Genomic DNA, 15,473 nt, shown 5'->3' on the forward strand with positions numbered 1-15,473 from the left:
CTTGTGTGTCGTGGAGGTCAAAGAACACGGGTGATACGTGAAGGTTTTTTTCGATCGTTAATTTATCCGATTGGTTTAAGGGTGGTGGTGACGTCGTTGGAAACGGGTCCGTTGCTGCATCTCTGCTGAGACGAAATGACACCGGATGCCTCCGATGGGTCAGCTTCACCTCGTTTCCTTCTGTCTGCGCTCGTAGAAGGGTAGAAGTGTTTTTTTTAAAAAAAAAAAAAAAAAAAAACAAAAACTTGGAGACCTCAAGAGAGAAAGCGAATGTATACAGGCTGAGCATGGTTCTGACCCACTCGAAACAAGTTTGTTTGCCTTGCAGACGAAAAGGAAGAGCAAGGACGACCAGTCCAGGGCGTGTCTGGTCCTGGGCTCAAAGTCGGCTGGGACAGGCTGTGACCATCCCGCCACCCTTATGAAGATGAGTAATATAGAAAATGGGGGCACGGCGGAGCAGCAGGACGATATCAGATGCTTCCCCGACTCAACATTTCAAGTAAGATGTCATTCAATCATACAGGGATTTGTTTTCATAGTCTTTTGTGTATGTATATATGGATATGTATGGGTGTGTTTGATACAATGTATTTCTACATATAAAGACTTTCAGTAATTTAAGCCTCATTCTAAGATGTTGATTGGAATAATAATAATAATAATAGTAGACCTCCAGTTAATGCAGACAGACTTGTAGTACCAAAAGTGAGACTTTTGGTATTGTGACCACCGTCCAACCAAATGAGTTTGTGCAACACGCGCAGCATGTAAAAGTATTTTCACCCACGGCGGCAGCACTTCCTTGCTTATTTATTGTGAGTCACAGGCACATTTTCAGAAATATGTGCATTACGAAGGATTCACATGGATTTTTTTTTTTTTTTAATTTCACATGCAACTAAAACGTCAGGAGAGAAACTTATTTAAAAGAGGTCAATGATGGAAAGACTGGAGCTGAGATTCAAACCCAGAAATTCAGAACTGCGAGGCAGGCGTGCTTCCTACTCGGCTCGTTCCAAGTATTCCGATTATTGAAAATCCTAAACTTGAATTTCTTACCGGGACACTTCCATTTTATTTCCATAACCGCTAATCGCAATAGCGGTGACAAACATTCAAAGCGTCAGTGACCAGAAACTGAACCTGCACTACTACTTCTTTTCCTTTCGGCTTGTCCCGTTCAGGGGTCGCCACAGCGTGTCATCTTTTTCCATCTAAGCGTATCTCGTGCATCCGCCAGCGAGTCCCTACATTATCGACGACGCCAACACACTTGTGTCCGTTCACATCATTTTTTCGGGTAAATCTTTGGTCACAATTGGGACACACAAATGGTTTCACTCTCGTGTGCAATTTCATGTGTCTCAAATGTGCTGAAGGATGAGCAAAACCTTTGTTGCACTCCGAGCAGGAAAACGGTTTCTCCCCGGTGTGTGTTCTCAAGTGATGTGTTAAACTAATCTTTTGAGTGAATCTTGCACCGCACGTTGAGCAGGCAAACGGTCTCTCTCCGGTGTGTATCCTCATGTGGGTCTTCAAATTCTGCTTTTGCGAAAAGGTTTGACTGCACACCGAGCACTGAAAGGGTTTCTCACCACCAGCGTGTGTTTTCTTGCCATTCGTCGATGCTGAATGGTGACTACAAGAGGAAGGCGGTTGTGCTCTCGCCCACGTTATCAAATTCGCCTTTGGAGGGAGTCTTTGGCAACGAGAGAAACCCAGAGGCTGTTCTCTGGCGTGGAGCACGGCGTGTCTTCTTAGATTTTTCTTGGCGCCAAAGGTTTCGCCGCACCGAGAACACTTCCAGCGCGCGTCGCGGCCGCGGCTCGTCGCATCACCTTGGGCGCGCCCGTCGACGGTGTCAAGCGAGACTGGAGGGAAGAGGCCGCCTGCTCGGGATCCTCCGCGTTGGCCCCCGCCATCTTCGCTTTTCATGCCGCCGCTCGGGGGCTCGGCCCATCTCTTCTCCCCGCTTTGACTGGGATGAAGCCGGGACCTCGGACCGTTATCATCGTTGGTCTTCAGAGCGGCGATAACGGCCGCGTTCTCTTCCTCTTTAACGTGCTGCTCTTGCTCTCGCCCCAACCCCGAGTTCCAGTCCCGCTGCTCCCCCGTTCCCCCATTTTCGATATCACTCATCCTCATAAGGGTGACGGGTGGATTACGGCCCGTCCCGGCTGACGTTGAGCTCAAGACGGGACACGCCCCCGAGTGGTCGTCCTGCCGTTCTGGCGGCAGATGTTCTTGATTTCCGTCTGCAAGACAAACACACAATCGTGCTCAGCGTCGTGCACCCTCCCCCGATTCGTCTCTCTTCCCCCCCCCCCCCCCCCCAGTCCGGCCGTCCCTGGGGTGCTGCACGGGATGATGAGAACCGAGCGAGCCTTTCCACGAGTGGAGAATTTTGTTCAGTCCCACTAAAAATGATAAGACTTGCCTGTATTGATAGTTGTATGCAGAAATATACGAAAACCTATGATCCCAAAGCACTTTTGCGTTTCAAATTCATCTGACAACGTGAGCCAACAATATGCACTCTGCGCTCTCTCTCTCTCTCTCTCTCTCTCTCTCTCTCCACTGTATAACGACCTAGTTGATGATATTTTTGGGGGGCCCATTTCATTTCAATATACTGCAAATAGAGTTTTGCTGCCATTGTGACGTTTTTACAGGGAATTACAAACCCTTTTAAAGGGGTTCCAATTGTTCCTGCTCAGTCGCTATCTGCTGTAAATCGTGGGCGTTCACTTCAATGCCATTTTGGAAAAGTTCTCGTGTTCATTATAAAGGAGGAAGTGGAAAAGGAATGTTGCGTCTCTTCGATCAGACTTTCTTTTGTGGAGACAACTTTATCATCAGAGAGGCTGAAAGGTTTTGTCTCCTTTCTTCTTCGCCAGCTTTTGCTGGCAACAAAGGTCGAGAAGTTTGCTTTTGTCCCTGCGACGTCGCATCACCTTTGGACTCCAGCGTTGTGCCGTCACCATCCGACGATGGTGGCGCCAAGAGACTCTCTGCTTGTAATCCTCCGCAGTGGTCTCGGTAAGCTTCTGTTGTCACGTGTTGACTTGAGCTGCTGCTGCTGCTGCTGCTGCTGCTGCTTCTAGAAGGTTCCGCCCAGCGACCGCGACGAAGCCGCGACCTCGGCGCGCCTTCTTCGATCTTCACAGGGCCAGCAGTCAGCGGACATTCGTCCATAGCGCCAGCCGAGTGTTTCTTCTCTCGAAGGTGCTGCCGCTCCAACCTCAAGTTCCACTCGTGCTGCTCATCCATCCATCCGTTTTCTCGACTGCTTCTCTCCCGGAAGGTCAACGGCGAACTGCATTCTGTCCCGGTAGACTTTGGCCAAAAATCAAGGTTTGGCCCGCGCTGCTCATCCTGCCCCTCCGGGGGAAGAAATTTGTCACTGTTGTCTGCGGGACACAAGAAAAAAAAATATGGGGGGGGGGTCGATGGCATGTCAATACTGCAAAACCGCAATCAATCACCACCAATCATTTTGCGGCCATGTCAACCTCTGAAAATATCAGAACGAGCATAATTAGCAGTTGAGTTAGCATAGTTTGGATTTTACGGACATTTGAGAGGTTTTCTTCATCAAACTACTTAGCGATGATGAAGTGGGCGGGTTAGGGTTCGGGTTCGGTTGTTGTAGTTGTGAGTGCCCTGCGATTGTTCAGGGTCCACCCCGCCTCCTGCCTGTTTACAGCCGGGATAGGCTCCGGCACCCCTGCGACCCTTGTGAGGATAAGCGGCGATGAAAATGGCTGGATGGATAAATCCAGTCATATACACTGAACATGTTTGTATGTCGGTATTGGGTTGGAAAACGAAGAAATACGAACAAATTAAATTATCCTCGTCACACTTTTTTTTTGGGGGGGGGGGTTTGATCAGTTCATCATCCCACGTGGACGCCGAGCTTCTAAAAGGGACGTGAGCGAACCTGCGACAACTTGTAGGCCAACCCGAGGCACGCAAACGGCGGCGAGTTGTCGACGCTGCGTCTCGTTCTCGTCTTTAGTTCGAGCGAGTTCCTCCTCGTACTCTGCGATCGTTCTTTGAAAAACTCCAAGTACTTCTTCGACGGCCGCACCGAGTCGCGCATTCAGCAAAACTCTCAGCGTTTCCATTTTGCTCATCCTCACACGTGGACTGCGCTTGCTTCGCGACGTGTTGGCTAGTTTTGTTCTCCGATATGTGAAGAAGCATCCAAACGAAGCTCAACGATCGCGATGAGCGACCTCGCGTAACCGTAATTTCTTTTTGTTTTGCCTTTCTTTTTTTTGGGGGGGGGGGGGGGGGGGATTTAGTTCCGGTAGAGGAGGGAAAACTCTGGTATTTTGGCCCGGCACTGCCGCTGTCAGGCGTGGAGTGTCATTACAACAATTCACATCGTCGGCCGACGTTCAACTTACGTTTAATGTGTCATTTTTCAGAATTTTTATTTGACTCATTTTCGTCGTGTTCGTGTGTAACAATCTGATGAACTGATGTACAACATTGCAAAATATCTCACGTCCACGTCTCATGGAAGCAGTCGTAGAACGTCTCAACTGTTTCTGGTCTGGCAGAAGTCAAATATCAGGAAAAAATAAAAAAAGTCGAAACCAAAGAATCGGATGCCCGCAGGGGCAGGTCACGTGTCTCGGGTGGCTTTCAAAATTCCTTTAAAAAGCAGTTTATGGTAATCTGTTCTCATATCACTATTGTATCTGATCATCGAAATTATTGCTTCGATCGTAACATATCTTAAAAAATGTCTAACTTCCTATTGTAAATCTCATTTTACACTAGAAGGTCCGAAATCCTTCATCTCGGTCACACATTGGCCCCAAATGATTGTGGCTCGCTATCTCGGAGTGACCGAGCTCTAAAATACACGTTAAAAAATGATGTTGCTGAATATGTAAGTTTGCAAATGAGCAACGAGGAAGTAAATATGTTGTAGAACTGCAAAACTGTTTGGCATTCCTTGATTAGCCTTCACTATCGCGTCATCTCGTGGCTAAAATATGTACGACAGGCTGGTCTCCACTTTTGTTTTCTCCTGGGCGCCTGATGCATTTTTGGAATGGTCCATCTTTGCCGCTTATCCCCACGAGGGTGCTGGGGCGTATCCCAGCTGTCAACGGGCAGGAAGCGGTGTACACCCTGAACTGGTCGCCAGCCAATCGCAGGGTACATAGAAACGGTCACACTCAGACGGGGGAATTTCATGTCCAATTCACGTTGCATGTTTTTGGGATGTGGTAGGAAACCGGAGAAAAGCCACGCAGGCACGGGGAGAACATGCAAAGTCTACACAGGCGGGGCCGGGATCAAACCCGGATCCTCAGAACTGTGAGGCCAAGGCTTTATCCCTACCCCTTTTATATTTTTATTTTTCACACTAGGGTTACGACACTTCTATTAGTGCAAAATAGCAAATCACATAACTATCATTTTTAAAAGTTGATTGATATTCAGTTCCCGACTTTGCGCTTCATCAAATGAAGCCCACTCCTCTCTCTTAGGCGAGAAGGATGAGGGAGGACGTCCGTTTGCACGTTGTCGGTGCCCCCCCCCCCCCCAGCCCCCGAGATGTTGCCGACGACAACAAGAGATGCATTTTCACGGAAATGTTAATTTCATTTCCAAATGATGTCCCATTTTGACCGTCCCCCCCCCCCCCCAGTCCGGCCGTCCCTGGGGTGCTGCACGGGATGATGAGAACCGACCGAGCCTTTCCACGAGTGGAGAATTTTGTTCAGTCCCACTAAAAATGATAAGACTTGCCTGTATTGATAGTTGTATGCAGAAATATACGAAAACCTATGATCCCAAAGCACTTTTGCGTTTCAAATTCATCTGACAACGTGAGCCAACAATATGCACTCTGCGCTCTCTCTCTCTCTCTCTCTCTCTCTCTCCTCTCTCTCTCTCTCTCTCTCACTGTATAACGACCTAGTTGATGATATTTTTGGGGGGCCCATTTCATTTCAATATACTGCAAATAGAGTTTTGCTGCCATTGTGACGTTTTTACAGGGAATTACAAACCCTTTTAAAGGGGTTCCAATTGTTCCTGCTCAGTCGCTATCTGCTGTAAATCGTGGGCGTTCACTTCAATGCCATTTTGGAAAAGTTCTCGTGTTCATTATAAAGGAGGAAGTGGAAAAGGAATGTTGCGTCTCTTCGATCAGACTTTCTTTTGTGGAGACAACTTTATCATCAGAGAGGCTGAAAGGTTTTGTCTCCTTTCTTCTTCGCCAGCTTTTGCTGGCAACAAAGGTCGAGAAGTTTGCTTTTGTCCCTGCGACGTCGCATCACCTTTGGACTCCAGCGTTGTGCCGTCACCATCCGACGACGGTGGCGCCAAGAGACTCTCTGCTTGTAATCCTCCGCAGTGGTCTCGGTAAGCTTCTGTTGTCACGTGTTGACTTGAGCTGCTGCTGCTGCTGCTGCTGCTGCTTCTAGAAGGTTCCGCCCAGCGACCGCGACGAAGCCGCGACCTCGGCGCGCCTTCTTCGATCTTCACAGGGCCAGCAGTCAGCGGACATTCGTCCATAGCGCCAGCCGAGTGTTTCTTCTCTCGAAGGTGCTGCCGCTCCAACCTCAAGTTCCACTCGTGCTGCTCATCCATCCATCCGTTTTCTCGACTGCTTCTCTCCCGGAAGGTCAACGGCGAACTGCATTCTGTCCCGGTAGACTTTGGCCAAAAATCAAGGTTTGGCCCGCGCTGCTCATCCTGCCCCTCCGGGGGAAGAAATTTGTCACTGTTGTCTGCGGGACACAAGAAAAAAAAATATGGGGGGGGGGTCGATGGCATGTCAATACTGCAAAACCGCAATCAATCACCACCAATCATTTTGCGGCCATGTCAACCTCTGAAAATATCAGAACGAGCATAATTAGCAGTTGAGTTAGCATAGTTTGGATTTTACGGACATTTGAGAGGTTTTCTTCATCAAACTACTTAGCGATGATGAAGTGGGCGGGTTAGGGTTCGGGTTCGGTTGTTGTAGTTGTGAGTGCCCTGCGATTGTTCAGGGTCCACCCCGCCTCCTGCCTGTTTACAGCCGGGATAGGCTCCGGCACCCCTGCGACCCTTGTGAGGATAAGCGGCGATGAAAATGGCTGGATGGATAAATCCAGTCATATACACTGAACATGTTTGTATGTCGGTATTGGGTTGGAAAACGAAGAAATACGAACAAATTAAATTATCCTCGTCACACTTTTTTTTGGGGGGGGGGGGTTTGATCAGTTCATCATCCCACGTGGACGCCGAGCTTCTAAAAGGGACGTGAGCGAACCTGCGACAACTTGTAGGCCAACCCGAGGCACGCAAACGGCGGCGAGTTGTCGACGCTGCGTCTCGTTCTCGTCTTTAGTTCGAGCGAGTTCCTCCTCGTACTCTGCGATCGTTCTTTGAAAAACTCCAAGTACTTCTTCGACTTCTTCGACGGCCGCACCGAGTCGCGCATTCAGCAAAACTCTCAGCGTTTCCATTTTGCTCATCCTCACACGTGGACTGCGCTTGCTTCGCGACGTGTTGGCTAGTTTTGTTCTCCGATATGTGAAGAAGCATCCAAACGAAGCTCAACGATCGCGATGAGCGACCTCGCGTAACCGTAATTTCTTTTTGTTTTGCCTTTCTTTTTTTTGGGGGGGGGGGGGGGGGGGATTTAGTTCCGGTAGAGGAGGGAAAACTCTGGTATTTTGGCCCGGCACTGCCGCTGTCAGGCGTGGAGTGTCATTACAACAATTCACATCGTCGGCCGACGTTCAACTTACGTTTAATGTGTCATTTTTCAGAATTTTTATTTGACTCATTTTCGTCGTGTTCGTGTGTAACAATCTGATGAACTGATGTACAACATTGCAAAATATCTCACGTCCACGTCTCATGGAAGCAGTCGTAGAACGTCTCAACTGTTTCTGGTCTGGCAGAAGTCAAATATCAGGAAAAAAAAAAAAAAGTCGAAACCAAAGAATCGGATGCCCGCAGGGGCAGGTCACGTGTCTCGGGTGGCTTTCAAAATTCCTTTAAAAAGCAGTTTATGGTAATCTGTTCTCATATCACTATTGTATCTGATCATCGAAATTATTGCTTCGATCGTAACATATCTTAAAAAATGTCTAACTTCCTATTGTAAATCTCATTTTACACTAGAAGGTCCGAAATCCTTCATCTCGGTCACACATTGGCCCCAAATGATTGTGGCTCGCTATCTCGGAGTGACCGAGCTCTAAAATACACGTTAAAAAATGATGTTGCTGAATATGTAAGTTTGCAAATGAGCAACGAGGAAGTAAATATGTTGTAGAACTGCAAAACTGTTTGGCATTCCTTGATTAGCCTTCACTATCGCGTCATCTCGTGGCTAAAATATGTACGACAGGCTGGTCTCCACTTTTGTTTTCTCCTGGGCGCCTGATGCATTTTTGGAATGGTCCATCTTTGCCGCTTATCCCCACGAGGGTGCTGGGGCGTATCCCAGCTGTCAACGGGCAGGAAGCGGTGTACACCCTGAACTGGTCGCCAGCCAATCGCAGGGTACATAGAAACGGTCACACTCAGACGGGGGAATTTCATGTCCAATTCACGTTGCATGTTTTTGGGATGTGGTAGGAAACCGGAGAAAAGCCACGCAGGCACGGGGAGAACATGCAAAGTCTACACAGGCGGGGCCGGGATCAAACCCGGATCCTCAGAACTGTGAGGCCAAGGCTTTATCCCTACCCCTTTTATATTTTTATTTTTCACACTAGGGTTACGACACTTCTATTAGTGCAAAATAGCAAATCACATAACTATCATTTTTAAAAGTTGATTGATATTCAGTTCCCGACTTTGCGCTTCATCAAATGAAGCCCACTCCTCTCTCTTAGGCGAGAAGGATGAGGGAGGACGTCCGTTTGCACGTTGTCGGTGCCCCCCCCCCCCCCAGCCCCCGAGATGTTGCCGACGACAACAAGAGATGCATTTTCACGGAAATGTTAATTTCATTTCCAAATGATGTCCCATTTTGACCGTCCCCCCCCCCAAAAAAAAAAAACAAACCAAAAATCAGCAGTTTCGTGGCTGCCATCTAGTTTGTCCAAGTGGAGTTGCCGTACTTTTTCCTTCCGTGAAGGTTTTAGTTAACCACGCGCGTTTCGCGCAATGATTCTTTGCTTATTCGTGTCTCGAAAGTACACAAGCCTCGACACGAGACGTTTCTATCGCCAATTTACTGGACTACGATCGAATCTACGTCATGTGGCCTTCCGGATAAACAACGCACGTGGACGCGTCCGTGGTTATGCAAATCTAGGCGCGTTTCTCCGACACCGACACGGCCCTTTTCCGTTTTACTGGACTCAAAGATCATTTTTCGGGAATCTTCGATTTGTCTCTTTTCAAAAACAAATCCTGTATTGTGTTGTTTGGCCACTGAGCACCAAATTGGTAAAAGACTTTGATTCTGGCTGTAATTCCCATTTTTGAATCGTTGACATATTTCATTCCGTATAGCTCGAACGTGACTAGCCAGATTGAAATATTTCTCTTGCACCTTTGCCAAGTAAAAAGTGAATCACGGTCATCGTTTGGTCTCCAACCATTTGCGTCACTTTTGTCTTTCCTGTGTGGGGTGTCATTGGAGATATCTACTATTCAGCACTCAATGTTAAAAGAGTCAGTTTATGCTTTAATGTTTGAATTTATAGCCCCACCCGCCCCTTGGCTCCACTTGTGCTATTTCATTTAATCACGGTGTTTGTTTCTTCTTCTTCTTCTTCTTCGTCAAATTGACTTTCTTCGCTAACGATTGTTGAGTGAATGCAAACGTTTAATGACAACACGGCAACACGAACACACTCTTGCTGTGGCCCCCAGGCATCTATGGAACGCTTCCACCGGACAAAGTTTGTCCCAGCGAAGTTGCCGTACAACTTTAGCCGGAGCTCAATTTTTGGACGTGTTTTTCTTAGGTTAACCGCAGTCCCAATCCTCCCCGAATACGAACTAAACACCTGGACGGAGTAGTTCCGGTCATCTAACATCGTTGATTCCACTTTCGTGTCTGCACGAACTGGTCGGTCCCAGCGGACCTCGAAGCTTCTCGGCCTAGCTTAGTTTAGCTTGCTAGCCGCTAGCAAGGACACGCGTTTGTTTACAGCTCGCTAAAAAGATGAGCAGGGAGTGTCAAGCGCTGTAAATATCGTGCGGAAATGTGTGCGAAGCGTGTCAAACAAGAGTGCGACGAGGAAGTGAGCCAAGCAACAGGCGACAACGACAACGAGAGACAACATCAAGTCCAGGAGGTTGTTTTTCAGAAGCCCCAAGTTGATGCGGCACGCACAGCAGGTCTGTTCACTTGTTCCACTCACGTGTTTAGTCGCCAACAAACACGAAGACAACACACGATTCTTAAAACAAACAGAAATTCAAAACGTTTCAGCCGTTACACAACAAGAGGCCAGTCAGTCCATTAACGCGAGGAGGACGTCGGCTGCAGTGGAACGTACCGCCCTTGGAATCTCAAAGAATAGCCTCGTGTTCTGAGTCAAAAAGAAAAACAACAAAGGAATTTGTCTGCGCTCCAGTAACACTTCAAACTGCTTTCTATTGTTCAGCCACTTCGAGCTTGTGCTAAACTACATCACATCGATTGCATCCAAAGTCAGGGACTTCCTTTGAAGGCGGTATCGTCCAGACCTCGCCAGAAGTACCTAAAAAAAAAAAAAAAAAAAAAGTAACTGCTATTCTGTGGCCTGATTAGAAACTGTCCAGTTGCAGCTTCCAAAAATTCATAATTTGACTTGAACTTTATGGGCCTTTATTACCGTTTATTACTCTACTTTTTAAATGTTATTACTTGTTCTACCATTTTTTTTCTGCACCGTCAAGGGCACCCGATTGTAAAGCAGCAGTCTCAGTTTTGGGGGCTATTTTTGGACTTAACACAAGACAAAAAAAGGTAAATGAGGTCAATTCAACTTCATTGAACTATTTAGCAATTCACTCACATTCTTTTTTTTTTTTTTAATCAATCAATCAATCAATCAGCCAGTCGAATAGTGACTGTCGAGAATTTCTCCCGCCCGGCTGTTCTTCGGTCTTCGTTGACATTTTCGAACTGTGGCCACTTTCTTTGGTTCCTGCCGAAATTCTGATGCGTCTTCTTAACTTGGCGCACTTCGTTGTCTTTATTGCTCCACTTCCGAACAATAAACTCAGTGATGTCGGCTGCGTTTGAATTGGGCCTCGTGAGCACGATGCCACTTTCAGACGTCTTTACACAATTTTGCTGCGTAGCGGAAGTATGCCGAGGTAAGCTTACGTATCCTGGACGTATTACGTATTATTGTCTGATTGGTTTATCGCTGCCGGCCTACCTATTACGTCCCTGTGCCAGTGGAAAATGGACCAACAGAGTCAAACGAGCAGACCGCCAACCTAAGTCTGACAGCAAGATTTTTTTCACATTTGGGAACTCGTTGGACAGAAACGGCGCACCGCTGACTTTTGGAGAAAATTAAAGGATTTTAAGTGCGTCTTATAACGCGGAAAATACAGTATATTCTTTTGCTCATCTGGCTCACCTAAGCAAAAATACACAACCTCAAAAATGACAACACGATACCTTGATTATCAAAAGTGTATTGTTGTATTCTTGTGCCCCGTAGACGTGCGTCCTGAGAAGGAGGAGCGACACTCCCGTCACATGAAGGAGGACGAGGAGGAAGAGGAGGAGCGCTCCCACTTCAAACGTGGAGATGAGGCTGATCCCTGCCAGGTCAAAGAGGAGGACGAGCTCCTCTACGTCAAAGAGGAAGAGGAGGAGGAAGAAATCACCAATTTGCCATTGACGCTGGTCGCATTGAAGAGTGAAGGCGATGGCGACGAAGGTCGAAGGGACCGTCGGGCAAGCAACAGCTCAAGTCCAAACACAACAGAAGGGGATGAGGACTTCAGCCTCTTGGCGCCATTGTCAGATAGCGACGACAAGATGACACGCTCGCCTGACATTGGTGACGGTCACCAACAATCGAGGGGTGATACCACGTGCCGCACCGACCACAAACGTTGGGCGTGTTCTCAGTGTGAGAAGACATTTTGGTCAAAGTCGGGCTTGAATCTTCACAGGAGGATTCACTCTGGCGAGAAATCTTTTGATTGCTCAGTTTGTGGGAAAATCTTCCCGACGCAGGCCCACTTGAGGCCGCACGCAAGAACACACACTGGCGAGAAACCCTTCGCTTGCTCAATTTGCGCCCAAAGATTCTCGGAAAACGGAAGCTTACGAAGACACATGAGAACGCACACTGGGGAAAAACCTTACGCCTGCTCAGTTTGCGGTAAAGGTTTTGCGACTCAGGGAAATTTAACAACCCACACAAGAACCCACACTGGCGAGAAGCCTTACGCTTGCTCGTTTTGTGGCCAAAGCTTCTCTGGACAGGGAAGCTTAAGAAGACATTCCAGAATACACACTGGCGAGAAACTTTTTTCCTGCTCAGTTTGTGGTAAAGCCTTTTCCACGAAAGGTAGTTTAAGAAGACACACAAGGGCGCACACTGGTGAGAAACCTTTCGCCTGTTCAGTTTGTGGGATGAGATTCAGTTGGAAGGCATATTTAATCACACACAAGACAACACACACTGGTGAGAAACCTTTTGCTTGCTTAGTTTGCGGTAAAAGATTCACACTGAAGCCATATTTAGTAAGGCACACAAGAACGCACACCGGGGAGAAACCTTTCGTCTGCTCAGTTTGCGGCACGTCATTCTCCGACACGGGAAGCTTGAGAAGACACACCAAAATCCACACTGGAGAGAAACCCTTTGGCTGTCCAGTCTGCGGGAAAAAATTCACTCGCAAGAGAGATTCAATCAGGCACGCAAGAACACACACTGGGGAGAAGCCTTTTGACTGCTCGGTTTGTGCTAGGAGATTTTCTTGTAAGCATCATGTTAAGACGCACAAGTGTGCTGGTGAGAAAAGCAGCAGTCAGGTACGCTTGAAACAAACTGAAGAAACCTGATTCTTTGTGCTAAGATGCATTCCTGAATAAAATTCTTCAACCGGTGATAGCGTAGCGTGCAGTATATTTTTTGAAGCTCTTCTACCACAGTTGTACATTGACTTGATTCTGGCGCAGGCAGTCTGGGTTCAATTTCTACACCTCGACGACATGAATATGAGCGTCAACGTTTGGTTGTCTGTCTTTCTACTACATGCGATTAGCAACTCACTTGGAACCGGCGCAAGAGAAAATGGATTGTGGATGGATACACAGTTCCATCTTTGTCACGACATGAAAAGACATTTGCATTATTCCATGTGGCCAAAGGTTTACGTGGCCTCAACAGGGGCATGAATGTCATCTTAAAGTTGGCCTTTTGCTCATTTATTACAAATTGTCTTTTTCCACAGCGGAAGAGTTGTACAGCCTGCACCCTTAATGACTTTTTAAAAACAGGAAATGACTTATTTCAGATTTTTCTCCGATCTACACTGGGTTAAAATCATGCATTGTATCCAAGATATCTGAATTCCACATTTGGAATCATCAGATTGAAATGTGCATATTTTGTTTTTGGTGTTTTTCCTGTTCTTTAGCTATACTGAGCAGTTTTCCTGAGGCAGTTGCATGGACGTTTAACTTTTTCTTCCGCTCAAACAACAACGGACCCCAGACGGCTGTCAGGAACCTCCGGTACGGGGGCGGACCCAAATGCAGGACTTCGAGGAAGAGGCATAATGTTTAACAGGATTTATCCCGGAGACTGGGTCATACACAGTGTAGCAGTCCAACAAGGTAGAGGCACAGAAACGCTAGGCTAGGTGGGATACAAAAGACATACAGCAAGGCTTCGATGACTCTGAAGTAAACTAATTAACTCAACAGGACAGGATCACACAAAAGGGCACAGAATCGCTTTGACTAGGGTTACTCTAACTTACGCGTAGAAGCGGAGAGTCCCACAGGCAGTGAATGCAACTCACTAACGCGAGGCAACAAACTGGCAAACTCCAACTTAAATGCCCGTCTAATTGACCCCTCCGTGGATATTGCGCAATCCGCGTCACTGACCAATAAGAGGCCCGTTTTTGCTCCCGCCATTTTCTCAGACAACATTGCATGGTCCAGTATAGGTTTAGTTAGCGTTTTATCGCGTATTTGGGTTATTTAACAAAAAATATGGTTAAGAGGTGGACTTTGTAATAGTGACGACAGGTATCCTGAAAGGCGAGTCGGTGGAGTTCCATTCGTACCCTTTCCAAAACCGAAGACCCAGTACGAAAAATGCCTTCGATGGATCAAAGACCTCATCATCAACTGAATCCATCTGATATCAACCGGAACACATATGTTTGCACGAAGATATGCCCTAAATTTGATTTTTAATACACGTCTTGTATAAATGAATGAGACGTTCTCCGCTAGCATAACGCCGCTATGTGTGAACGATTGACCCCTCCGTACAGGGCACTTAACCACGCCTCTTAAGTGACGTCACGCCACGTGCGCTGACGTAAGACAAACAGTAAAAATGGCAAATACAATACAATACATTCTGAACTGAGACAGACTCCATGCTTCTCATTTCATTCAAATCAACGATATATTATAGATTCTAAATACAATACATTCTTATCTGAGAGAGACTTTTTACATCCTGTATTGACGTATTTTCGCAGTTTGCGGTAAAAGATTTACTGACCAGGAAAATTCAGAAGACACCGCAGAAAAACCTTTGCCCGATCAGATTGTGGCAAGAATTTCTTTGAAAAGAAGCAAATTGAAAAATGCACACTGGAAGAAATAAAAGATCCTGCTCAGTTTGTAATCAAAAAGTTGTCTGAATAGGCAACGTGAAATAAATATGCTGTCCCACACTGGGGAAAGACCTGTTGCTTGCTCTTAGTCTGCTCTATTTGTGGTTAAAGATTGATTGTTAAACATTTTCAAAAATAAAACTTTTTTTTTTAGTATAATACATCCTAAAACATATGCGTGAGTCGAGATTGACATGCTCAATTGCGGTCAAAGTTCCTCTCAGTTAGGGCTGAGGAACTTTCCTTCTCTATCCAAAGACCTGAAAATACTTGTTGTCAAAGTTGCTGAGGAAAGGACAAAACTTTGAACGCAGCATTAGCAGAAGTTGCTCGCAACAAAAAAACAACAACAACAAAAAAAAGCCTGCTCCTCATAATCTTTCACTGCAATTTAGAGACGCAAAACGCACGGGGAGGATCAGTGTTGAATTTTGAGTTAACATTGTATTTTTTTTTTTAAAAGTGCAATATTAATATTAAATTCATAGTTTATCATTTACGCTGTAAGAAGATAAAGTGCCACCTCTAAACGTAGCAAAGGCAACCAGTGGACTTTTCACATCATCACCACTGAAGCGATTGCCTCTCTTGTCGGTTTTATTTTGGATTTGACCAAAAAGTTGTCCCTGGGTCACTTTTTCACGCTTTTTAAAACAGCA

The 15,473-nt window shown here is 46.5% G+C and overlaps 2 protein-coding genes across 4 annotated transcripts; one reads left to right on the forward strand and one right to left on the reverse strand.

Moving 5' to 3' along the window:
• Positions 1 to 575: 575 nt before the first annotated feature.
• LOC133497561 (zinc finger protein GLI4-like) lies at positions 576 to 7,231 on the reverse strand. Of its 2 annotated transcripts, none has more exons than XM_061813559.1 (3): positions 6,930 to 7,231; positions 6,312 to 6,764; positions 576 to 2,258 (listed from the first exon to the last, which is right to left on the reverse strand). In XM_061813559.1, exons 2-3 carry the CDS (start codon positions 6,622 to 6,624, stop codon positions 1,204 to 1,206), a joined length of 1,368 nt encoding a protein of 455 aa, XP_061669543.1. In that variant the 5' UTR covers positions 6,625 to 6,764; positions 6,930 to 7,231; the 3' UTR covers positions 576 to 1,203. The 2 variants fall into 2 exon arrangements, with proteins under 2 accessions (XP_061669543.1, XP_061669541.1); XM_061813557.1 differs by lacking the exons at positions 6,312 to 6,764; positions 6,930 to 7,231 and adding exons at positions 2,958 to 3,413; positions 3,947 to 4,295 and having other exon boundaries at positions 587 to 2,258.
• A 1,853-nt stretch (positions 7,232 to 9,084) lies between these two features.
• Positions 9,085 to 13,339, forward strand: LOC133497579 (zinc finger protein OZF-like). Of its 2 annotated transcripts, XM_061813602.1 has the most exons (3): positions 10,195 to 10,335; positions 10,879 to 10,947; positions 11,656 to 13,339. In XM_061813602.1, the coding sequence occupies exon 3, from the start codon at positions 11,696 to 11,698 to the stop codon at positions 13,013 to 13,015; it is 1,320 nt and encodes a 439-aa protein (XP_061669586.1). In that variant the 5' UTR covers positions 10,195 to 10,335; positions 10,879 to 10,947; positions 11,656 to 11,695; the 3' UTR covers positions 13,016 to 13,339. The 2 variants fall into 2 exon arrangements, with proteins under 2 accessions (XP_061669585.1, XP_061669586.1); XM_061813601.1 differs by lacking the exon at positions 10,879 to 10,947 and having other exon boundaries at positions 9,085 to 10,335; positions 11,658 to 13,324.
• Positions 13,340 to 15,473: the final 2,134 nt, after the last annotated feature.

Source organism: Syngnathoides biaculeatus, chromosome 3 (assembly GCF_019802595.1).
Source record: "Syngnathoides biaculeatus isolate LvHL_M chromosome 3, ASM1980259v1, whole genome shotgun sequence".
Lineage (NCBI taxonomy): Eukaryota > Metazoa > Chordata > Actinopteri > Syngnathiformes > Syngnathidae > Syngnathoides > Syngnathoides biaculeatus.

What these genes read in the sequence shown, in the direction of transcription:
- LOC133497579 (XM_061813601.1), top strand. Translation starts at nt 10,200, where the DNA reads ATGTGTGCGAAGCGTGTCAAACAAGAGTGCGACGAGGAAGTGAGCCAA. An exon ending in TGATGCGGCACGCACAGCAG is followed by an intron (nt 10,336 to 11,657) that starts GTCTGTTCACTT and finishes TGTGCCCCGTAG; the next exon opens with ACGTGCGTCCTGAGAAGGAG.
- LOC133497561 (XM_061813557.1), bottom strand. Translation starts at nt 4,142, where the DNA reads ATGAGCAAAATGGAAACGCTGAGAGTTTTGCTGAATGCGCGACTCGGT. An exon ending in TGGCCTACAAGTTGTCGCAG is followed by an intron (nt 3,414 to 3,946) that starts GTTCGCTCACGT and finishes TGTGTCCCGCAG; the next exon opens with ACAACAGTGACAAATTTCTT. An exon ending in CACAACGCTGGAGTCCAAAG is followed by an intron (nt 2,259 to 2,957) that starts GTGATGCGACGT and finishes TTTGTCTTGCAG; the next exon opens with ACGGAAATCAAGAACATCTG.